Raw genomic sequence first — 26,189 nt, forward strand, 5'->3', positions numbered from 1 at the left:
ATAGTCTGGGCTCTAGTTATAACTGACATTGTCACTGACTTCGCCTTACAGTGGCAGTGGTTTGAATCCTTGCCAATGAATGTGCGAGTGTTAAAAAGTAAAGTTTTATTTCTGTGGATTGGAATTCATGTAAAACTGAAATTCCTAATGCTATAACCACAACATCAAGTCAAAGCTCAAATGTTAAATAAGTATATGAGAAATATTAATCACTTCTATAAAGAATCTTCCCAGCATGAGCTGAAAGCAGAAGAGTAACTACATTGTGTATCTTCATATGGACCATTCACGACCATTGTCTAGATTGGATCATGTTGTATTATATACATTGCACTTGTAGCTGTATGTTTTGAGTACATTTATATATTAATTTCGTAGAGATCAGATACACCCATACTGGGTACAGGGTGATATCTCCACAAGCAGCTAAATATTGACTGGGTTAATGACCTCTGTACTCCTCTGCATCCAGTGGAGTTTTACTGTGGCTTGTGGGAGTCCTGATGACCTCACTGCTTTGTGCTTCCGGTACAATTGCTGCTGTAGGATTTCCATACCTCTGATGAAAGTAAGGGATGTTGTATCTGTATATGTTCTCTCTTATTGATAGTACTTGAAATATTGACAACTTGTACAATCTGTACATAAAGTTATAGCATGATCCAACTCGGACAAAGAGTATAATTTCTAACATTCTCTCATAAATGCATTAGAAAAGAAAAAAATTGCCCTGTTATCAAAACATTCACAAAATCTTTGGAAATTCAATATCATACCTTTTTTCTAAATCAAAGTAAAAATTAAATGTTGCATTTCCCTCCCAACATTGTAATTTTTTGTATCCAACTTTTGAACCGTTACAAAATTCTTACATAGAATTCAGCGCATGCTTAATATCATAAAGGCATATCTACATTTTTTGACATTTTGAGTTTATGGTATCATTGCAATGTGAAAAGAATGCTGTATTGGAATAACAGAAGCGCATATCTCTAACTATGCTAGTTTTTAAAATTTTTATGGCATAAGTCCTTAAAGGTATTTTCTTAGTAAATAACAAAAGAGCCTATCAGTATACACCTATTTGATACAAACAAGATGTGAGGCACATACAGTAGAAGTCTGCTATAGCGAGTACGGCATAACGAGCCCGTTATAATGACAGTCTTTTTCTGTCCCCTCAAAATTCCTCCATTGAACTGTGTGTTATTCTTCGGTTACAGCGAGAGCCCTATACTGTCGCATCCGTTATTACGAGTGATTAAACGTGCACAATTTTTTCCGTTACAGATATTTATGTCCCCGGCGATTATATTGCATGCGATCAATCATCTTCGGTATCATTTCCTTGCTATGTCCACTAGCGAGCTCTCTCGTCAACATTCAAAGGCGATGTCGGAGTCAATAATCAATACCTGTCAACTGCTCTTCCGTAAAGAAAAATCAAAATGAAAGAGGAGAACAGGTTTTCGTAATAAATGCATAAATAATGTGTCTGATAGTAGTTGTTAACTTGTTAAAAATAAAGGCTGAAATAAACAAATGCTTAATTTCAATGCTAAATACTGCAATAAAGTAAGAATGGGATACACCACAAGCATATATAGCAGAGTGCATCGTTAATTTCAGAGGTTAATTTATATTTTCTCGCGTCTAGTTAAATTTTGGAAAGGCTACGGTATTATCATGTAAATTTATACCAAGAAGGTTATCATTTCCTTACTGGCACTTGAAATATGTTTTCATGATACATATAGTGCGGTTAAGTTAAGTTAGGTGACTGTTTGAATAAGAAAACAAACTTTTACCACAAAATGAAATCAATCATCTTCGGTTCAGTATCGTTTTCTCGCTATGTGCAGTTGCGAGCTCTCTCGTTGACATTCAAAGGTGATTCACAATTACAGAGAATGGGTACTGTCCACCTAATCAATACTTTATTATGTCTTATTCTTTGTAATTGTGAATATAAGTTATCAATACGGACACGAAACTGATAGATTATAATTCAAAGGCGATGTCGGAGTTGATTCGCAATACCCATCGACTGCTGTTCCGTAAAGGAAAATCGAAATGAAAGATATCATGTTTTCTTCGTAATAAATGCATAAATAACGTGTTCTATAGCAGTTGTTAAATCGTTAAAAATAAAGACAAAAGTACGAAGGTTGATCAAATATAAACAGGATTTTTGTTCCTGAACATCAACATTGGGTAGGACTGGCCCTGCGCTTCTGCTATGCTTAGGCGGGACCGTTAGGAGAGGGGAGAGCATGAACGTGCTGTTAGAGAGATTTCCCGCCGTTTTGTCAGTAACACTCATGATGGAGCAACAGATGGACCCCTCCACTGCGCAACGCATATAAAATTTCTTGCTCGTGTACAAATTACAGCGGTGGAAATTTGCCAGAGATTGATTGCACAGTTCGGTGATCAAACTATGTGAAGGATGCGTGTGTTTACCTGGCATAAAAAGTTCAAGGAAGCATGAGAACATGTGGAAAATCAGCAACATGATCGCCATCCTCAGACCAGCATTACAGACGAAAACATTCATGCGGTTAAAGATGTTATTGATGACGATCGACGGGCAAGAGTATCAGAAATTGCAGAACAAGTCGGAATCGGTTATGGGAGCTGTCAAGCAAACATCACAAACGACCTACAGTTCCGTAAAGTGTGTTCCAGGTGGGTCCTTCGCCTTTTTACCGAAAATCTGAAGTTGAGACATTTGGAGGTCTGTCAGAGGCTTACAGCAAGGTTTGCGGAAGAAGGAGATGCATTTTTGAGTCGAATCATCACCTGCGACGAAACATGGGTCTACCCCTGCACTCCAGAATCCAAACAAGACAGTAAGCAGTGGCGGAGGAAAGGGGAGGCAGCACCAGTGAAAGCCAATACTCGACTGTCAGCTGGCAAGGTTCTTGCAACCGTTTTTTTCGATCTGCGATTTTGCTGATTGATTTTTACATGAGCGTCGCACAATCAGTGGCGCATACTACTGCGAGCTGTTGAACAAGGCAAGGGTTGCATATCGCCCAAAAAGACAAGACCAACCAATTCGACAGGTCATCCTCCACGACAATGCGCGGCCCAATATTGCAGCTCTAACTGTCTCCAAGCTGCAGGAAATGCACTGGACTACACTTGATCATCCTCCTTACAGCCCGAACTTATCACTCTGCGATTTCCATTTGTTCGGACTGCTTAAAGAACATCAAGGAGGGCAACGATTTGAAGATGAGTGTGGAAGACTTCATGCGCAACTGGCTGGTCACACGACCCTGTTCTTTTTACAATGAGGGCATCAAAAAGCTGCCCATATGCTGGGACAAATGAATTGCCAAAGCAGGAAAGTATGTGGAAAAATAAATTGTAATTGCCTTGTGTTTTTCAATAAATGAATTTAAATAAAAAATAAAATCCTATTTATATTTGATTCCCCCTCATAAACAATCACATAATTTTAATACTGAAACTGAGTAAAGATGCGATACGCCTCGAGATATGTCAGAGTGCATCAATGATTTCAGAGGTTAGGTTATATTTTCTTGCGTCTGGTTAACTTTCGGTAAGGCTGTTCCCATGTAAATTTCTAGTGAGAAGGTTATCATTTCTCTACTGGCGCTTGAAATTTTTTTCTGATTCATATAGTATGGTTAAGTGATGTTGTTTGAATAAGAAAACTGAAATATTTGCCACAAAATGCGATTGATAATCTTCGGTATAGATTTCTCGCTATGTATACTTGCCAGCTCTCTCGTCGACATTCGTAGGCCGTGTCTGAGTATATTAGTAATACCTGTCGACTGCTTTTCTCTAAAGAAAATTAAAAATGAAAGACAATAACACCTTTTTGTAATAAATGCATAAATAATTTGGCCGATAGCAGTTGTTAACTCATTGGAAGTAAAGGCTGAAGTAAATGATTGCTTAATTTTAATGTTATATACCAAAATTAAGTAAGAAAGTGATAAACCTCAAGATATAGCAGAGTACATCTCTCATTTCCGAGAATAATTTATATTTTCTCGCGTCTAGTTAAATTTCGGAAAGGCAGTTCCCATGTAAATTTATAGCGAGGAGGTTATCATTTTTTATGTGCACTTGAAATATGTTTTTATGATGCATATACGGTTAGGTTAGGTGACACTGTTTGAAGAAGAAAACTGAAATGTTTGCCACAGAAGCCTCTGGAGTGATACTGTATTGTTTTTCAGATTGAAATTAAACATACACTTTCATGCAGTATCGGATTTCAAAAGATAACTAACAAGTAAGCCGGATTGTGGATATCGTCTGCGAAAAGGCAAGTTTCGAACAAGCTGATTGCCGTTTCATATCGATTGCATTGTGTATGGGTTTTTCCCGATTTTTACGAAAAATTGGATGTAGCGACAATCCGCTATAGAGAGTATATTTTTCAGTGTTATGAATTCTCGCTGTAACGGACTTCTACTGTACTTCAGAAACAAAATGCTGTAACACCTGATATGCCATTTTCATTCTATTGTTTTATTTTCTATGAAAGCATGTGGCTGGCAAGATGAAAGAGTTTCTCTATTTTACAGCATTATAGACATAACAAAATACCTGGTTGTGTTTTTAAAATAGAATCATGCTATCAGTGAAGAAGTAGAATCTAAAATGTGGGTCGCTCAAACTAACAAATTATGTTGCCAATGAAACATACAATTCTATCATAACCAATGACGCTGACTAGTGCCAAAATATATTTTGTACTTTTACTACTCATATTACAGATCTCAAAATCAATATAAGCTAAGATTACCTAATTCCAATGATAATTTATACTTTGATTATATTGATTTTCTCAAATGTTGTCACCAGTCATATTTATAACCAGAGTCAATACATTTTCTAATTCAACTTAACATCTTTTCACATTTTAATTATTACTTGTATCTAGTTTTTAGACCATGAATGCAGCATTTTCTCATGGAGAATTAATGGTGTAATTGGCATTGGATAAACAGTCCAAATCATGTTTAGAACCGTCATTGAAAATATTGTACACCTCATTACTTCGTAGGAGATAACATATGAATTTGACCATGCCAGCTGATGAAACATCCTCAAACCCTCAACAAATTGTAGTAAATTGTAGCGAGTGGTAATGTAGGCAGTAAACCAAGTTTGGAATCAACCGACCCATTGCTAGAAACATCTTTGAATCGTCCACAAAATACAGTAAATGATTTTGATGATGATGGTGATGGTGATGGTGCTGGTAACAGTTAACTCACTACAGGATTTGAGCACTGTTCCTGTTATATTTGTTTTTAACAAAAGTGATAATGTTATTGAGTCATTAAGTGAAACTGAATCATTACAGCCTCCTATCACATTAGATTCTTTTGAGCAACTTTTGTTAAGTGATGATAATGTTCTTAAAGATATTAATAACAGTGGGACCATGGAAAGTGATTTGTATGTTCAGGACAGTGGACCAGAGCTTAGGGTGCAGGGTAGTGTTAAGGATGAAAATTATATTGAAAATACAGCTTCTACTATGGTGACTGGAACTGAACCCTGCTCTTATTTGTAAAGGAAAAAAAAGAAAGACTGCTGAGTCTAAGGACAGGGAGCAAAATTAAAGCTGAGGTAGATGACAAGCTGGAAAAGGATATGTTTCAATAAAACGAGTTACAAAACCAGCTATTGTTATGAAGCCAGTGCCCAGCTTTGATAATTGTGTGAGGTGTTATAGTAAGAAAATTGATAAATCACAAAGGCAATCCAAATTTTTATCTTTATTTTTGGGAAAATTCAACACTAAACAACAGATATGTGTGTGAGCTCTCCTGCATGTGCATGCAAAAAATCTATAGTGAGGACAAACTCTAGGCGATCATTATCCACTTTTATTTTTTCAGTATATGATAAAGAAAGAATTGCTATCTGCAATAACTTTTTTATAGCTACACTATGGGTTTTAGCAAAATTTGTTTGATGTGCAATAGAAAGTAGACTCTTCTTATGTGCCATCAAATGAGAAGAGAGGAAAACACAAATATGCAATAGCACAACCACATGATGCTAGAGTTATTATTGTTATGTGCCAGCCCCATGGTAGCTCCTTTCGGTACTTCCAGGAATGGGCTGGTGACTCAGACGACCTAGAATCCCCCAGCCTGTCCGTGTGTTGTTCTCGGCGGCCGGCTTACCTGTGAGTTCCTTGGAGGCTGAACGGGAATGTTCTACCTCCAGTGACATCGCAAAATTTCTCGGCCAAATCACGCGAGCCATAAAAAGGGAGGCTAGCCACGGACAGCCAGTCAGTGTGGAACTCGCAGTGAGTTTTGGACTCCGTGTGAGACTCGGTGTGTTGGGGTTCGGTGGCTGGGCTGAGGGTGACAGAGGTGTTGGCTGTCGCTAGTGTCCCACTGAGTTTTGAACCAGGAGCTGTTATTGTGATGTCGGAGAGACCAGTGAATGCATGAACTGGAGGTGACAGAACGGTAGTCTGTACTGCATGTTTGTGTAATTCTGTGGACTGAGGATCGCCGTGAGCCAGTGCGAAAAAGCGTCGTCGTGAGTGCGAGGATAAATGAACCTGTGTTAATGTACGCTGTTGTGAGTATTGTCCTGCTGTTGAATACTGTTGAGCTGTTTAGTTGTTCACTGCATGGGAGTGTGTGGAGTACTGGACTACACGTGGAGTCGAACCAACAAACAGTCATCGTGTGTTGTATAGCTAGTGGCACTGTGTTCAGATCCAGCTGTCTATGCACAGCGGCTGTAGGAGGTGACTGGACTTTGGGAAGTGAAAGTGGGGATTATAGCTGCTCCCAGGTAGCAACCGGCCGGGACTCCCGGATGTGTGTGTACAGAAGAAAGATTTGTAAATAGACTGGTAATTAGTGTGGCCATTCAGAACTGGTTAGAATTGTTTGTGTTTAAATATTTGTGTGTGCATTTATTAAGCCATCCTGTAAGAAATGAGAGTAATGAAACAGATGGTGTTTTATTCGTAACATTATTAAAACGCTGGCTGCCACCATATAAGCAATGACATCCTTACACAGGTGTCACAGTAAACGAATGGTAAGTAAGTACCAAAGGCCAAGCAAGATGGCTGTGTGGTTAGGGTCGTGCAGTTGTGAGCTTGCATTCGAGTGATAGTGGTTCAAACCCCACTGTGGACAGCTCTGAAGATGGTTTTCTGTGGTTTCCCATTTTCACACCAGAAAAATGCTGGGGCTGTACCTCAATTAAGGCCACAGCCACATCCTTCAAACTCCTAGCCCTTTCCTATTCCATCATCGCCATACAAGTATCTGTGTCAGTGTGACATAAAGCAAATTGTAAAAATTACCAAGGAGAGTGGAAACGTTATTCACAAGTACCAAGAATTGCCCGTTAGATGAGAGTTTCATATCTATGTATTATTGGGCATACTCTTTTTGCCATATTACAAGTAGTAGCTATTACTGATGTGTCACAACATGTTACGTTCCATTAAAGACGATCCGTCGTGAGGATCCACCATGTTCCTCATTTGACACAGAGCAGCTTTATCTGAGGATCACTGAGGCATTAGAGCACCAGTCAAAGAATAAAACTTTGCCAGGGGAGGTGTTTCAATACAAACCTCCGAGCTAAAAGGATCACGCCAAAGCAAGTACGCTACGGTAACCCTGACTGAAGGCAACGGTCTGTTTGATGCTGATTTCTCGGCATGGCTCTCAAGCCGTTTTTAAGTTGCGTACAGATTTAGCAACACTGCCATGCAATGCGATCTGGCTAATTTCAGCAGCGGATAAAATGACAATGGTGTGAGATATTGAATTATTTCTTTCAAGTTATTTATCAGCATGACCAACCCTCTAACGCTCATATACCCGGTTCACGTTGTTTCCAACCACCTTGTATGAGTTTCTTGTATAAAATACAAATGGCAGGGAGATTATTTTGTACACAGACACATGCAGTGGCCAAAATAGGAATGCATATATCTGTCCAATGTGTGTCTGCTGTAAAATAATTAAATATACCTGAAATCAACCTCAAAAAATTTATTCCAGACCACATACAGATGGAGGTTGATTCATTACATTCTATGGTCGAAAAGAAGTAAATGGGTGTTCATATATTTGAGCCATCTGGTTGGAATGTAGTCATCTGCCTAGCATGAAAGTCACCATAAAAAGTAGAAAAAATGCCATAAGAAGATTTTTTTTAAATTCCGTAAAGTAAAGCAGGCTCTTACAAACAATGCAACAGTAGATGTTTCTGAACAAAAAGTAAGATGGATGAATATTGTATGTTTGAAGTACTTGGAAGAATATCCCGACCATGTTTGCTTCAAGTACATGTGTGAGGAACTAAACAAATTGCATGTTGTAGGAAACAAGATATTAGCACTTAGAAGGAAAAAGAACTGTGACATTACATTAGAGAGGGCCTTTTCACTGCCTTTTCCAATTTCTGTTGGAATGTTAAAAGATTTAGACGATCTTTGCAAACTATTAAAACCACCGAGCAAGTTGACCGTATAGTTAGGGTTGTGTAGCAGTGAGCTTGCATTTGGCAGGTGCTGGATTTGATTCCCACAGTCGGCAGCCCTGAAGAGATTTTTCATGGTTTCCCATTTTCACACCAGGCAAATGCTGGGGCTGTACCTTAATTAAGACCACAACCACTTCCTTCCCAATCCTAGCCCTTTCCCATCCTTGCATCACCATAAACCTTCGATGTGTTAGCATGACGTTAAACCATTAGCAAAAAAAATATATATATATTTTAAATCCCAGTATCATAAATTGCAAATGCGTCTGAGATCAGTCACCACAAGCAATGAGAGTGATGATTGTGTGGATGATGGTGATGATTAATGGGTGTCTTTTTTGCCTTTATTGTTTATTGTAGATCTTGTTTATAGATTTTTATCAGTGTTATGTCATTACCATGTGGAGGTTCTCCTGTAACTTTGGGATGTTCTTGTATCAGAAACGTATTGAGTTTTTCATGTTTATCAGCTAAATTGAATGAATAAAATTTGCCATTTTTTTCATGTAGAAAGCAGGTTTGTGTTGATTATGTTATGGTCACTTTATTTTGTACTCTGCTTAATTTGAACAGAAACAAGTACCAATAATAAAAGCTGTTGTTATTATTATTATTATTATTATTATTATTATTATTATTATTATTATTATTATTATTATTATTATTATCTCGTGTCATGGACCATTCACCTTATTCTTTCTCTTTCCTGGTGTTTATCCCGTCGTACGGGGTCCGCTGTTTTGCTATATCTCCTCCATTGCTGACATCTTCAGGTTTTAAGCCAACATCATACATAGTACAATTTACAAACTTCATCGTATAGATCCGCATTGATACAGTTAAAACTAAGAAACAATTGTTGAATCTAGAAGTTGTGGGAAGATCCTGGTAGTAACTTGGAAAGCCTAAGTTAAACGGCAGGGAAACCTTTCTCGACAGTAATAAAGAATCATAGAAGGGAAGGGAGGAAGGAAATGCATAGTGTTTTGGGTCAATCAGGTTTGCTAACAATAGATCCTAGGGAATCGCTGGATAGGTGGAAAGAATATTTTGATAGTGTTCTATGAACGTAAAAGGTCATCTTTCTGGTGACATCATGAACAACTGAGCTCATGGGGAGGATGCCAATGATGTTGGTAAAATTATGCTTGAGGAAGTGGAAAGGATGGTAAATAAACTCCATTGTCACAAAGCAGCAGGAATAGATGAAATTAGACCTGAAATGGTGAAATATAGTGATAATGCAGGGATTAAATGGCTTCATAAGCTAATAAGATTAGCATGGAATGTTAGTAAAGTACCTTCTGATTGGACAAAAGCAATAATTGCACCTATCTATAAAGAAGTGGACAGGAAGGATTTCAACAACTATGGAGGTATTTCATTGATCAGTACACCAGGCAAGTTGCTCACTGGCATCTTGGAAGAGAGGGTGCAATCAGTGGTTGAGAGGAAGTTGGATGAAAACCAGTGTGGTTTCAGACCACAGAAGGCTGTCAGGATCAGATTTTCAGTATGCACCGGGTAATTGAAAACTGCTATGAGAGGAATAGACAGTAAAGTTTATGTTTCCTAGATCTAGCAAAGGCATATGACAGAGGTTTTTTTTTGTGTGTTTGTGGTTTTTTTTTTTTTTTTTTTTTTTTTTAAGTTACTTTACGTCGCACCAACACAGATAGGTCATATGGTGATGATGGGACAGGAAAGGACTAGGAGTGGGAAGGAAGCGGCCGTGGCTTTAATTAGGGTGGAGCCCCTGTGTTTGCCTGGGGTAAAAATAGGAAACCGCGGAAAACCATCTGAGAGCTCGGTGTTAACTGTACTGGGGGATTATGGGATTAAGGGTAGATTATTAAAAGCAATCAAGGACTTTATGTTAACAGTTGGGCTGCAGTGAAAATTTATGGTAGAATGAGTTCTTGGTTGAAGGTTCTTACAGATATTAGACAAGACTATAATCTTTCACCTTTGTTGGTCATAATTTACATTGATCTTCTACTGAAAGGTTAAAAGTGGCAGGGGGGATTCAGTTAGGTGGAAATATAGTAAGCAGTTTAGCCTATGACGACAACTTGGTCTTAATTACAGACTGTGCTGAAAGCCTGCAATCTAATATCTTGGAACTTGAAAATAGGTACAGTGAGTATGGTATGAAAATTAGCCTTTCAAAGACTAAAGTCATGCCAGTAAGTAAGGAATGCAAGAGACTTAAATTTCAGGTTGGGAATACAAAGCTGGAAGGAGTAGACCATTTCAAGTATTTAGGATGTGTATTCTTCCAGGATGGTATTATAGTGAGACTGAATTACGGTGCAGCAAAGCTAATGCACTGAGCTTGCAGTTGCGATCAACAGTATTCTGTAAGAAAGAAGTCAACTCACAGACGAAACTATCATTACCTCGCTCTATTTTCAGACCGACTTTGCTTTACTGGAATGAAAACTGGGTGGACTCAGAATATCTTATTCATAAGTTAGAAGTAACAGACATGAAAGTGGTGAAAATGATCGCTGGTACACACCGGTGGGAACAATGGCAAGAGGGTAATCAGAATTAGGAGAGAAAGGCTAAGTTAGGAATGACCTTGATTGATGAAGCTGTATGTGTAAACCAGCTTCGGTGGTGGAGTTATATGAGGCAAATGGAGGATAACCTACCTTGGGGAATAATGGACTCTGTCTTGGAGGGTAAGCGAAGTTGAGAGAGACCAAGACGACGATTGCTATACTTTGTTTCTAATGATTTAATGATATGAGGTATGGAACTAAATGAGGACACAGAGCTAGTTACAAATGGAGGATTGTGGCAGAGTTAAGTAAATTGACAGAGGCTTGGAGACGAAACTCTGAAAGGCATAACAGTCTATAATTAATATGTATGCATGTTTTTTGTCCCAGGTCGATATTTTAGGCTGTTATGTATTATGATATGATTAGTAAGGTATGAAGCTCGATCAGATATAAACAGGATTTTTGTACCTGAACATCATCAGTTCTTAGGACTGGCCCCACGCTTCTGCTATGCGTAGGTGGGACCGTTAAGATTGGGGAGAGTGTGCTGTTAGATATTTCCCACCGTTTCGTCAGTAACGCTCACAGTGTCGGAGCAACATGTGCACCCTTCCACTGCGCAGCGCATAATTATAAAATTTCTTGCTCGTGAAGGAGTTATAGCGGCAGAAATTTGCCAGAGATTGACTGCACAGTTTGGTGATCAAACATTGTCAAGGACGTGTGTGTTTGCCTGGCATAAAAAGTTCAGGGAAGGACGAGAACGTGTGGAAAAATCAGCAACACGATCGCCCTTCCTCGGACCTGCATTATGGATGAAAACATTTGTAAAGTTAAAGCCACTATTGCTGATTGACTTTTTCCATGAGCGACGCACAATCAGTGCTGCTTACTACTGCGAGCTGTTGAACAAGGTGAGGGTAGCATAGTGCCGCAAAAGATGAGACCAAACGATTCGACAGATCATCCTCCCATACTGCAGCTCTGTCTCCAAGCTACAGGAAATACACTGGACTACACTTGATCATCTTCCTTACAGCCCAGACTTATCGCCCTGCAATTTCCATTTGTTCGGACCCCTTAAAGAAGCTCTAGGAGGGCAACGATTTGAAGATGACGAGAGTGTGGAAGACTTTGTGCGCATCTGGCTGGTGACACGACTCTGTTCTTTTTACAATGAGGCCATCAAAAAGCTGCCCATATGCTGGGACAAATACATTTCCAAAGCAGGAAAGTATGTGGAAAAATAAATTGTAATTGCCTTATGTTTTTTCAGTAAATGAATTTAAATTAAAAACATAAAATCCCGTTTATATTTGATCTCCCCTCGTATATATATTTTTCAGAATGACATCTTTTGTTAATTCAAGGTGAAAAGAAATTCTAAAACCTGTACAGTAGATCATATTTCCTTTGTTATAGTATCAGAATGCCTTCAGTTTGGTACTGTCAGTGTGCATCTGTTCCATGTCCATTTAAGAAATTTTCTGTCAACTAATTCCAAGAGAACTCCTAATCATATTTATTACTTTTGTGATGGATTTGCAGCACAGCATGAAAGCTGAAAGGTGAAAATTTGCAAATATAACTGTGTTGGATGTCAATTAAAAGGCATTCACACAAGCTTATTATTATTGATACCTCTCTCAATTTTGTAAGTTTGTAAATGACTTGAGTGATGCCAATAAATATACTTTTTTGTGTACATTGTTTATTTTTTTCAATTCTTTGAATCCTTATATTCATTAAATTTTTATACTTAGGGACCTATAATTTGATGAGAATGCTTTCTTCTCTAAAATCTATGCAGCTGCCAAATGTCATTGAAATCAGAGGTTGTGGACCAAGTTATTTGGCTTGGATGTACTCTTTTGGGAGTGTGAGAAGACATACTCTAATATACTTAAAGGAGATATTTTTGGTTTCAGCACCATAATCCAGGTATTATCCTCTGTTTTTGGCTATGTTCCACTGGCAGAGTACTTAAGTTAACTAGCAAGTGAACAATGGGAGGCTATAAATCAAGTTATAGCTTACAGCAGGGCCTCTCAGGGTGCATGCGCCTGGTGCATGCACTGTGCACAGTGCAAGAGACTACTTCGTTTGGCTGACCAGAGTGCAGACCCCCACTTCTCATTTTGGAGCAAGATAGCTGTCTCTCTCTTTCCCCATGCCTGTCTTACTCGCTCCCCCTGTCTCCCCCTTCCTCACTTGCTCCGTAGCGCTCCAAATCCGAGCTGAGTTGAGCCGAGCTTAGCCAAGTTGCCCAGAGATGAAGCGTCGGTCCGAGCTGTGTGGGACCGATGCACTGTGCAGAGGAACTCTGCGCCACTGTTTGCACGCTTGTTAACCCTCCTCCATTTTTTTTTTTTGCTAGGGGCTTTACGTCGCACCGACACAGATAGGTCTTATGGCGACGATAGGATAGGAAAGGCCTAGGAGTTGGAAGGAAGCGGCCATGGCCTTAATTAAGGTACAGCCCCAGCATTTGCCTGGTGTGAAAATGGGAAACCACGGAAAACCATTTTCAGGGCTGCCGATAGTGGAATTCGAACCTACTATCTCCCGGATGCAAGCTCACAGCCGCGCGCCTCTACGCGCACGGCCAACTCGCCCGGTCCAAATATATTTTATATTGTAGACATGATATGGGCTTCTGTGCTTATACCGTGTCAAGAAAACAAGGTGAAACTGTCTACATTTAGCAGAGAACGTTGCTCCACGTCCTCAGAAGAAAATCTCGACTGTTCCCGAGGAAGTCTTCCACAATAATGAGGGTTTGAATTTAAGATTGTTTTATGTTTGGATCTGTAGTGGTATGCTCGTTCGTCACCAGGGGGCTCGGTGTATGCTGGCACAGCGCTCCAAGTGGGAGCTGACTGCTCCAATTAAAATGTTCATCACACTGGTGTGAGGAGGAACAGAGAGGACATCAGATGAATTGGAGACTAATGTAGTAGAAGAAATAAATAGAAATTAATAAAATAAAATGCAAAGAAAGACACCAGGATAGAATCGAACAGAGCTGAAGAATGAAAAAGTGTGTAAGATGGTATGAGAGGAGGGGGCATAACCGGGGTACACAGGTCATGAAAGTGTGACATTAACACGTAATACATAGCTTTGAATGAACCAACTGGTGATGACGAACTTACGAATTTGGAAAACACTGAAACGAAATAACAATATAGAAAGGACAGGGAAGTTGCTGATTGAAGTGTTTCAGCACCCGTCAAACCTATGATTTTGTGGAGGTATGTTGATGACACATTTGTGGTATTGAGGGAGAATCCTGAGAAACTTCATGTATTTTTAAACCATTTAATTCAGCAACAACTTTCAATTAAATTCACTATGGAGATGGAATTGGATGGATGCCTTCCATTCCTGGATGTTATACAACAATCAATACTGATCTGTTCTAGTAAGAAAGAAACTGAACGGCTCCTTAGGGCATACCATGTATCGTAAGCCTACTCACACAAATCGCTACCTCCATGCAGATTCTCACCACCATCCAGCATTAAAAACAGAGCATTCTCACGACACTCACCACGAGAGGGACACGCATTTGTGAGCTATCGAATATCCAGCAGGGGATGGACGCTCAAAGTCACGTTCAAGTGTAAAGGTTACAACAATGTACAGATTCATAGAGCCCTGCATCCCAGAGAGACAACTAAGCGAAGCTCACATTCACATCACAGACATAATTTTCAAGGTCCTCTGCAAGCATAATATAAAAACCGTGTTTGGCACATCACTAAAATTGCTCACAGTTTAGGTGAAAACAAAGACAAATTGTTCCAATATTACACGCTGGGGTGTACAAAATTCCCCGTACTTGCGGCAAAGTATACATTGGCCGAACATGCCGGTCCATAGAGACTTGCATCAAGGAACACCAAAGAAATATCTGTCTCAACCAGCCAGACAAGTCAGCAATAGTTGAACACACCCTGTCGTCGGGTCATGATGTTCTGTTCCAAAATGTTCAATCGCTTAGCCATGCCAAACACTATAGGTCTAGGATTATACAGCAAGCTGTGGAAATAAGTAAAAATCCTAACAATTTCAACAGGGACACTGGCAATAAATTAAGTAATACATGGTTGCCAGCCATTAAAGTTTTACGTAGGTAGTTCCTTTCCCTATCTTTCTATATTGTTCTTTTGTTTCAGTGTTTTCCAAATTCATACGTTTGTCATCACCAGTAGATTCATTCAAAGCTATGTGTTTTGTGTTAATGTCATACTTTCGTGGCGTGTGTACCCCTCCTCTCACACCATCTCACACACTTTCTCCACATACTTTCTTTTCATTCTTCAGCGCTTTTCTATTCTATCCTGGTGTCTTTCGTTGCATACATTCGTACATACATTATCATTATAGACTGTTATGCCTTTCAGCGTTCAGTCTGCAAGCCTCACTGAATTTACTAAACGTCGCCACAATCCTCGATTTGCAACTAGTGTTGTGGTCTCATTTAGTTCTATACCTCTTATCTATAAATCGTTAGAAACCGAGTCTAACCATCGTTGTCTTGGTCTCCCTCTACTTCTCTTACCCTCCATAGCCGAGTCCATTATTCTCCTAGGTAACCTATCCTCCTCCATTCACCTCACATGACCCCACCACCGAAGCCGGTTTATGCGTACAGCTTCATCCATCGAGTTCATTCCTAAATTAGCCTTTATCTTCTCATTCCGAGTACCCTCCTGTCATTGTTCCCACCTTTTTGTACCAGCAATCATTCTTGCTACTTTCATGTCTGTTACTTCTAACTTATGAAGTTATCCTGAGTCCACCCAGCTTTCGCTTCCGTAAAGCAAAGTAAAGATAGCTTCGTCTGGGAGCTGACTTCCTTCTTACAGAATACTGCTGATCGCAACTGCGAGCTCACTGCATTAGCTTTACTTCACCTTGCTTCAATCTCACTATCCTGGGAGAACACACAACCTAAATACTTGAAATTATCGACCTGTTCTAGCTTTGTATCACCAATCTGACATTCAATTCTGTTGAATTTCTTACCTACATCAATTTAGTCTTCGAGAGGCTAATTTTCATACCATACTCATTGCACCTATTTTCAAGTTCCAAGATATTAGACTGCAGGCTTTCGGCATGGTCTTCCATTCAGACCAAGTCATCAGCATAGGCCAAACTGCTTACTACATTTCCACCTAACTGAATCCCTCACTGCCATTTTATACCTTTCAGCAGATGATCCATGTAAACTACAAACAGCAAAGGTGAAAGATTACAGCCTTGTCTAACCCCTGTAAGGACCCTGAACCAAGAACTCATTCTACCATCAATTCTCACGGAAGCCCAATTGTCAACATAAATGCCTTTGATTGATTTTAATAATCTACCTTTAAATCCATAGTCCCCCAGTATAGTGAACATCTTTTCCCTCGGTACCCTGTCATATGCTTTCTCTAGATCTATGAAACATAAACACAACTGACTATTCCTCTCGTAGCATTTTTCAATTACCTGGCGCATACTGAAAATCTGATCCTGACAGCCTCTCTGTGGCCTGAAACCTCACTGGTTTTCATCCAACTTCCTCTCAACGACTGATCACACACTCCCTTCCAAGATGCCAGTGAATACTTTGCCTGGTATACTAATCAATGAGATACCTCGATAGTTGTTGCAATCCTTCCTATTCCCTTGCTAATAGATAGGTGCAATTACTGCTTTTGTCCCAACACTCCATGCTAATTTTACTACTCTATAAAGCCATTTCATCCCTGCCTTCCCACTATACTTCACCATTTCAGGTCATCTATTCCTGCTGCCTTATGACAATGGAGTTTATTTACTATTCTTTCCACTTCCTCAAGCATAATTTCAACAACATCATTTTCCTCCTCCCCATGAGCTTGGCTGTTTGCAACACCACCAGGATGATTTACTTTTACATTGAGATGATGTTCAAAATATTCCCTCCACCTCTCCAGTGATTCCCTGGGATCTATTATGAGTTCACCTGAATTACTCAAAACACTGTTCATTTCCTTTTTCCCCTCCCTTCCTAAGATTCTTTATTACTGTCCAGAAAGGTTTCCCTGCTGCTTGACCTAGCCTTTCCAGGTTATTACCAAAATCTTCCCATGACTTCTTTTTGGATTCAACAACTATTTGTTTCGCTCTGTTTCTTTCATCTACATACAAATCCCTGTCTGCCTCGGCCCTTGTTTGGAGCCATTTGTGATAAGCCTTCTTTTTACGTTTACAGGCTGCTCTCACTTCATCATTCCACCAAGAAGTTCGCCTTTTCCCATCTTAACACACAGTTGTTCCTAGGCATTCCCTCGCTGTTTCTACTACAGCATCCCTGTATACCACCCATTTGCTTTCTATATCCTGAACCTGCTTACTGTCTACTGTTCAAAACTTCTCACTAATCATATCCATGTACTTCTGTCAAATTTCCTTGTCCTTGAGATTTTCTACACTTATTCGTTTGCGGACAGATTTCACTTTCTCTAGCCTAGGCCTAGAGATAATTAGTTCACTACAGATCAGATAGTGGTCTGTATCATCGAAAAATCCGCGAAAAACTCGTACATTCCTAACAGATTTCCTGGATTCAAAGTCTGTTAAGATATAGTCTATTATGGATCTGTTACCCCTAGCCTCCCATGTGTAGCAGTGAATAGCCTTATGCTTGAAGTTAATAAGTTTCATTATTCGTCCGTATTGAACCAAGATTACAATTTATTAAAATTTGTATCCACCTTGGTTGGTTTGCAAACCAACTTACATCGGACCTCATCAACTTAAAGTTTAATACTCGCAAGTCTCAGATAATATGGACTTTGAAACAATATAATTGTAACACGGTTTTTAGATCATCATTATGTTTTTTAAAATTTGTTTTATGTGACATAGTTAAACTTATGTGTTTGCCAATGTTTCCTAAAATGTATATCAGCTGATGATGACGCAGAATAAGGCGTTGAAACTAGTTCTGATAAAATATATGTTGTAATTTCATCTTAACACCATTTTAATTTATTGAATAAGGTGGGTACAAATTTTAATAAATTGTTATTTTGAAGAATGTATTTGTAACAGCTAAACCCATACTAGCACAGAAGTCCAGCAAACGCTTCCCATTCCCATTAGCTTCCATATCTTCCCCACATTTACCAATCGCCCTTTCGTATCCTTCATTTCTCTTCCCAACTCTTGCATTGAAATCACCCATTAGCACTATTCTATCCTTGCTGTTGACCCTGACCACGATGTCACTCAGTGCGTCATAAAACTTGTCAACTTCATCCTTATCTGCACCCTCACATGGTGAATACACGGACACAATTCTTGTCCTAATTCCTCCCACTGACAAATCTACCCACATCATATGCTCATTTACGTGCCTAACAGAAACTATGTTGCGTGCAATGGTATTCCTGATAAAGAGCCCTACCCCAGACTCTGCCCTTCCCTTTCTAACACCCGTCAAGTACACTTTATAATTTCCTATCTCTTCCTCGTTATCTCCCCTTACCCGAATATCACTTACTCCTAGCACATCCAGATGCATCCTCTTCGCTGACTCGGCCAGTTCTACCTTCTTTCTTCCATAAGCCCCATGAATATTGATAGCTCCCCATCGAATTCTATTTCATTCGCCAAGTTGTTTCCGAGGAGTCCGTCGCCTGTCAAATGGGAGTGGGACTTCATTACTCCCATAGGTCCGAGGCATGCTTAAAATGTTCTGAGCTCGGTAAATTCATGAAGTAGGATGCTACCCTACTTGCACATAGTCCAAGTGAGGATCTCTCCTCTAACGGGTTATGGAGCACCGGTGAATTGTATAGTCCTAGCCGCCTGAGCACAAGGAGGGCCATGACTCAAAATATGTCCAAGATGCCCACTCCCATTCCATAGCAAGTGGTTTCCCGACACTCAGGACCACTTACTAGGCCACTCAGCCGTTGCCCATAGTTCACGAACTAGGACGTGACTACAGTAACCCACAAACATGATTGTTGCATTTTATTTTATTACAATAGTTTCTATTTATTTCTTCTACCACATTCATCCCTGATTCGTTCGACGTCCTCTCTGTTCCTCCTCACACCGGTGTGATGAACATCTCAATTGGAGCTTAATGTTGTCATCAGCTTCTGCTTGGAACAGCATACAGAGAGCCATCTGGTGACGAACGAGCGTACCACCACAGATCCAACCGTAAAACAATCTTAAATCCAGACTCTCATTATTGTAGAAGACTTCCACGGGAACAGTCAAGATTTTCTTCTGAAGGCACGGAGTAATGTTCTCTGCGAAACGTAAAGAGTTTCACCTTGTTTTCTTGACACGGCATAAGCCCAAAAGCCCACATCGTGCCTACTAATACGGGCTGTGAAAGCATCAATGTTGACATACTTTATTTTATATTATTTTAGTGTCTGTTCTTTATTGTGTGTTTATAATACATGTACATCTGCCATTTTGTTATTGTTCCATTTGATATCAAATGGTTTAATGCTATACTGAATATCTGTGAACAAATTAGTAGATAACTTAATATTGAAATTTGAATTTGGAAGCAAAATGTACCCTAGTGAATGGCAGCCTGGCTTTGCCTAAATACCATACCATACCATACATACATACATACATACATACATACATACATTATCGTTATACCAAGTTTCATAAAAATAATTTTAATAATTTTTGTTATATCGGTGGAGCAAATTGGCGTGCAGAATAACAGGCAGACACAAATAGACTTTCTTGCTGTCATCTGCCCTAAAAGAGCAAAAGAGTTAAATCAGTGCAGAAATATCATGTGGACGAATGAGAAGTACTGTTTTATTTATATAAGAATTGCCTCAGTATTTGAATTGTAATCATAATTACATGTTTGCATGATTTCCAAGGATGCTGACTTCTCTTGCTCTCTGATGAATTATAAAAACATTTAAAAGAAAAACTACTGTCTGAAAAAACACATGCAAGTAGTGCTCATTGAATTCTTTTTCCTTTTTGATATTTAGTTGGTATCTACCAGTTAAAGCTATCAGTGAAGGCCAAGCTGTTGAAGCTATTTGTATAACGTCCACTGTTAAGAGAATATCAACTAATAATAACTCTCTTCTTTTACAGTTCATTGGAAATTTGAAGAAACTGGTTCATCTAGAAGCAAGTAGCAATAACATCAGTTGGATTGCAGCAGAAATTGAACATTGTTCAAAACTGATTGACCTAACAGTATCTTGCAATGAACTGCGTGTAAGTAAAACATTTTTTAATACAAGTAATAGAGTCATGGAAACTAATATTATGAACATTTTGCATTAAAAAAAACACACACACATGAGAGCCCTATCACTGACGCATCCATTATTATGAGCGATTAAGTGTTCACAATTTTTTTTCCGTTACCGATATTTATGTACCCAACGATTATGTTATGTCCGATCGATCATCCTCGGTATAGTTTGCTTGCTATGTCCACCAACGAGCTCTCTCGTCAACATTCAAAGGCCATGTCGGAGTCAATTAGTAATACCCCTCGATTGCTGTTTGGTAAAGAAAAATGGAAATGAAAGAGAACATGTTTGCATAATAAATGCGTAAATAACGTGTCCGGTAGCAGTTGTTAAAAATATAGGTTGAAGTAAACAATCGCTTAATTAGTTGTGCCCACAAAGATGCACACAAAATGCTGTCAACTTGCGTACACGGATTTATTCACAATTATTTAAAAATTAAATACATATAACCTTAATCACTGCCATCGCAAACAAAACACTTCACTCCAAAAATATCAACAAACCACCATTTTAATAACTGCCTATCACTAAGCACATGCCATATGGAGATTACAACCTTACAACAATTGACTGCTGACTGTTTACAAACATGTCGGCCACGAGGTCACAGGTACAGCTCCTATTAACCCATTCTAGTCTGGGCCTTAATATCCCTAACAAACGTTCTGGACTGGACATTTTTAAGGATCTTTAAAACATTATATCTCTGTACCTGTAGTAGATATTGGCATGATTCTTTTTTCTTTGTGCTTGTTTGAGAATCTAATTTTCAAAAGCGCTCTTCGTATCATGTCAACTATCACTTGAGATTTTAAAATTGTTATATATTATACCATGTTTTGCGAATGGAAGAAAAGTCTGATGGATAACTAAGCAAGTACAGTTTTCTGAAATACAGTTATATTTACCCATTTTTGCTAATATAAAATGTGCATTGCAATTACAAAACAACAACAATAATGAGTACGATATAAAAACAATAATTTTTCAATAATGATAATAATAGTAATAATTACAATAATGAAAATGGGAGCTCTTACGAAATTTTATTTTAATTGATAAATTTTGTTAAAACTTACTCAAATGTAAAATTATTGTTCCATTTACCACAAAATACTTCAGAGAAAGAGAAAATAAGTCTTCTAAACAGACAACTTTACGAATATGTAGACAATCTTACGTATTCACGCAAATATGAAATACGCGGGAACATGCGCTAGGCCATAAAACGATCACCAATCATAATGAAATCCAAGAAGTTGTTTCGAATTCATATGTCAATAATATGTTCATTTGCGCATAAACTTATAATATATCATAAAATATCGAAAATATCACTTTCGTCAAGCACATGTTCGCCACGAGAAACCATGTCTTAGAGCTCACTGAGTGACAACATCTACTGATGCATGCAGTTCAAAAATATTATAAATTCTCTGACTTTGACATATAATACTGCCATCTGCTTAAATGCTCTCGTAACTAATACATGAAGAAACACGATGTAACCACCAGAATGCGTGCATAGCTCGTTCTCGATTTTTAGCGAATTGTCAAACCTTACTACGGGCTATGCCCGCAGCGCGTCCTGAACGTAATTTCGGCCGCTGCAAGCTATGCTCACAGTTAAACCGGAAAGAGTTAAACCATAACTCCAACTAAGCAGTAACTCGTCTCTACCATCAAGACCACCTCCTTATACAGGTGTCTGGCCAGGCTTCTAGAAAGATATGTTACAAAATACCTTCTCGTAAATTCTAGATGTAAGATAGATAGATATAATGTACAGAATATTCTCCATAGTTCTCGTCTACCTCGTTCCATTCTGGATGTTAGAATGTGTCACACTACTGGAGTGGATTACAAATCATATATACAGGTAATAGTAAATTACATACTATTAATTACAGGTTCTTAAATTAACTAAATATATATATATATTGAAACAGGAACGCCCGTACTTCAATTGTTCGGAGAGCATGGATGACGGCCCATGCTTAGAGAGTATGAGAGGAGAGTAGTGCAATACATTTATGATTAATGGGGAACTTGCTGTTTATTCAAGAGATAAGCAAAGGAATTATATCACCTTCTACAGATGTATTGTGAGATTGTCCTTGAAGGTGCGAAGGAGACGTTATTCTGCGACGTCGGCGTCGTCCTTCGTCGCCGGTGTCGGCGTCGTTCCGCGTCGTTGGTGTTGTCTCAGCAGCACTAGACGTTGACGACGACTCGGACCTGAGGCAGATCGTGCAGCGTGAACCAGTTGTTAAGGAGCGGAGAAGTGAAGAATTCCCGCACAGAATGCCAAGGGGATCTGGTGCGACCTTTTTCTACCGCACCGCGAATTAAGGCGAAGCACTTTTGAATAGTTTCCCCGGTAATAGTGTTGGACGCACTTTCGAAGATGAAATCAAAGTCACAGTAGACAGACACTCTCGTACTTAAAATAAACAATGAAAGCGATCTGGAACCTTCCGAGATGCAATGATTAAACACTTCGCACAATCTCAAAAAAAATAAACTCCTTGGATACAGTCTTTGCACTGTATACATAAGTACAGCACGCACATTCTCGATGAAATAAACTAGAGCTTCGACGAAAATCTAAAGAAATAGTTTATGACAGTCCAAGTTCTGTTACGTCGTAATTTTGCAGAGACAAGGTCATCACTGAGGCGCAATTTTTGACAGTTTCATGAGGGGATTTGACACAGTCTTCGAATGAAGTGAAGGTTGGCACAGTTTATGTTAGGAAATATTAACACTTTTCACGCGGAGCGATAGGCACAGTCTTTGAGGGAGAAGAAAAAGTAGGCACTGTTCTTTATAAAATAACGTAACACTATTCGTAAAAGAACTGCTCAGTCACTAGGACACAATTTTACGAAGTAGCTTAACACGGTAGAGGAAACAACTACAGCACAGTTTCAAACGTACAGTCTCTTTAAATTCACAGTCCACAAACGAAATACAAATGCACAGCTCTACAGACTGATAGAAACGAAATTAAGCTTTCGTTCACGCGCAGAGTCCAAGTCCACAGAGAAGGCTTTCAATACTAACACTTTCGAACGCAAGTACCCATCCGGACAGAGTGACGAACCGTATAGCGATGTGATTGCTTGCTTGCTTGCTTGCTTGCTTGCTTGCTTGCTTGCTTGTTTGCATACTGCACACTGCTTTACTCAAGGCTAGCGACTGCCTTTTATTGCCGAAGGTCGGAAGGCGTGGTTGCACATGTGGGCATCTAGAAAAATTTATATCTCGGCCATCCTTCCGCCGATTTACATGAAATTTCGGTTAGCAGCATTTATTGTTCAGGCTTACAAGGTGACGTCCTCGAAATTATGATATTACATTCCGTTCATGATGAAATGTCATGGAACACGAGAAAACCTTCGGTGTGACGTCACTTGGCCTTGGCCGGCGTTCTGGAGCAGTGCTAGCTTGCATTTTGTCTCCCACAATACCTGCGCGTTTGGCGCTCGTTTTGAATGCGTACAGCCGGGTGTTAGTGAGTTCCTCTCAAGAAATGAATGAGCGTGAATGCTCGCAGGGCATTCCCGTTTCAATATGTACAGCACATGTTTCATGACATAACCTCACAAATAATCTGATTGTATCGTCTGTACATATGATGTAAATAGTAGTAATACTAATATTAAATGGATGTAAACATTTCATAGCCATACATTACAAGTCATAATAAGTCATAATCATAATCGTAAAATGATGATGATGATAATAATAATAATAATAATAATAATAATAATAATAATAATAATAATAATAATAATAATAATTCGAGCTCAATACTTGCATTATTTACCCATGGGTGAGAGAATATTGTTTTCAAGTTATATCAGTTTATCACACTTACATCAGTATCGCCCCTATAAGTAGAAACAATTTCCACAGTCTGTCACACTCGTCAACTTTGCCTTGGTCGTAGATTGTATCTTATCTCTTCCTCGACGTCGCTGGATTTGCTCTCCTCCTCTTGACTCGATCGTGCCATGTTAGGAGTCGGGGTTGCCTCGCCGCCAGCCTCTTCCTCGATGATAGTCGATGCATTCTCCTCACGACCAGACTGAGCTGTGTCATCAGTAGCCTTTCCTCCAGGTGGACCAATGGTAGTACCAGGCTTACTCTCAATGCGCAGCGGTTGGGTGACTCGCCGCAACTCCGATGCATGGACCTTGACAGGAGGCTTTTTCTTTAGTAAGTAGACCCCATGGCCCAGCTGCTTATCCACCTCGACGGGACCAACTCACTTAGGTGCAAGACCTGCGTAAAATCCTCCAATCTTATTACTGACTGGGTAGTTATATCGCAGTACTTTTTGGCCTGGTAGGAAGATCTGGGTCTCTTCGAAATCTTGAGCCTTGGCCTGGGTTAGGTATCTCTTCTCGGCCGAAGGTTGCATCTCCTTGATGTCCTGCTGCTGCTGCTGCTGCTGTTGTCACTCTGGTGTTGAAACAGCTGCATCATCTTGACCAGAAGTGGGTGGTGGACGAATCTCCTAATCCCCGGTGCCGTATAGCTGTCGACCAAGGAACAGCTCCGCTGGGAAAAAGCCGGTGACACGATTGATGTGTCACCACAGGGCAAAGTGTGACTGCGGTATCTGACAGTCCCACAGTCGATGTTGTTTGTCTATCAGGTGGACCCGTAGCATCCTTCTCAGCTCCTGGTTCCGTTGTTCCATTGGATTGGTCCTTGGGTTGTAGATAGGGGTGGTCCATTGCTCCACACCCCGTTCTATCATCATTTGCTGCCACTTCCTTGACGTGAACTGACTCCCATTGTCTGACAGAATGCACCGTGGATAACCGTAGCGGCTGAATACCTCGTCTTATAGAAGGCTGGTGATGCGAAACGTCATGGCTTCTGGTATCAGGAAGACCTCAGTCCATCTTATGAAGAGGTCGGTAATTACTAGGAGTCATGTTTTACCCCATGGTGTTCTAGGGTAAGGACCCATCAAGTCCAGGGTTATGACCTCCCAAGGGCATTGCAGCTGTCTTCCTCGCTGACTGGAATCTGCCTTCCTGTTGCTTGCCTTGGTGCAGGCACAGATGTAGCACCCCTTTACATAGTCCAGGATGCCTTTCCACATGTTGACCCCGAAGAATCTTCGTCTTATAGACTGATACGTCTCTTTGCCTCCTGAATGTCCGGCTTCAGTGCTGTCTTGGAACTTCTCAAGAATGTCTGTCGTGTGCTGTCTCGAGATCACCACTACTGCAGGCGTGTTGGAGAGGTGAGATCTGTACATCAAGGGTCCTCCGTCAAACCGGAAGTTCTTGTAGCACATCTTGAATTCCCTCGGGACGAGTCGACTATCGGTGTTTCTCCTAATCCACTGAATCATGGTCCTACAGGGGTTGTCTTGTTCCTGCCATTGTTCGATTACTCCCAGATCAAGTTCCTTCTTGATGGTCATATGGACAGGTTCCTTAGGCTCACTCTGGTGTTTTCATGGGAACTCCCTCTCGACAGTGGTGCTCCTAGCTTCAGGTTTCATCGCCAGGTGCTTAGATAAGCTGTCTGCTCCTATGTTCGTCGTTCCTGGGACGTGACACACATCGAAATCAAATTCTGCGATTAACAAAGCCCATTGCATCAATTTAGATTTTGAGCCAGAGACAGAGTTCAACCATTTGAGAGTGGCGTTATTGGTGTAGAGCTGGAACTTCCCTCCAAGTAGCCTCTGAATTTGCCCATGGCCCACACCACGGCTATGGCTTCTTTCTCGACTGCAGTAGCGTTGTTCGGTGGGAGATAAATTTCTGCTGGCATACTCGATGATAATACCAATATATATGGTCCGTTA

The 26,189-nt window shown here is 39.8% G+C and overlaps 1 protein-coding gene across 1 annotated transcript in view; it reads left to right on the forward strand.

The window, feature by feature from the left end:
* The window catches only part of Lap1 (leucine rich repeat containing protein 7 lap1), a 472,349-nt gene that overhangs the window by 193,002 nt on the left and 253,158 nt on the right, over positions 1–26,189 (forward strand). The window contains exon 6 of the mRNA XM_067139879.2: positions 20,181–20,306. Coding sequence (XP_066995980.2) covers positions 20,181–20,306 — 126 coding nt within the window. The remainder of the gene's footprint in view (positions 1–20,180; positions 20,307–26,189) is intronic.

This window comes from Anabrus simplex, chromosome 2 (genome assembly GCF_040414725.1).
Source record: "Anabrus simplex isolate iqAnaSimp1 chromosome 2, ASM4041472v1, whole genome shotgun sequence".
Taxonomy (NCBI): Eukaryota; Metazoa; Arthropoda; class Insecta; order Orthoptera; family Tettigoniidae; genus Anabrus; species Anabrus simplex.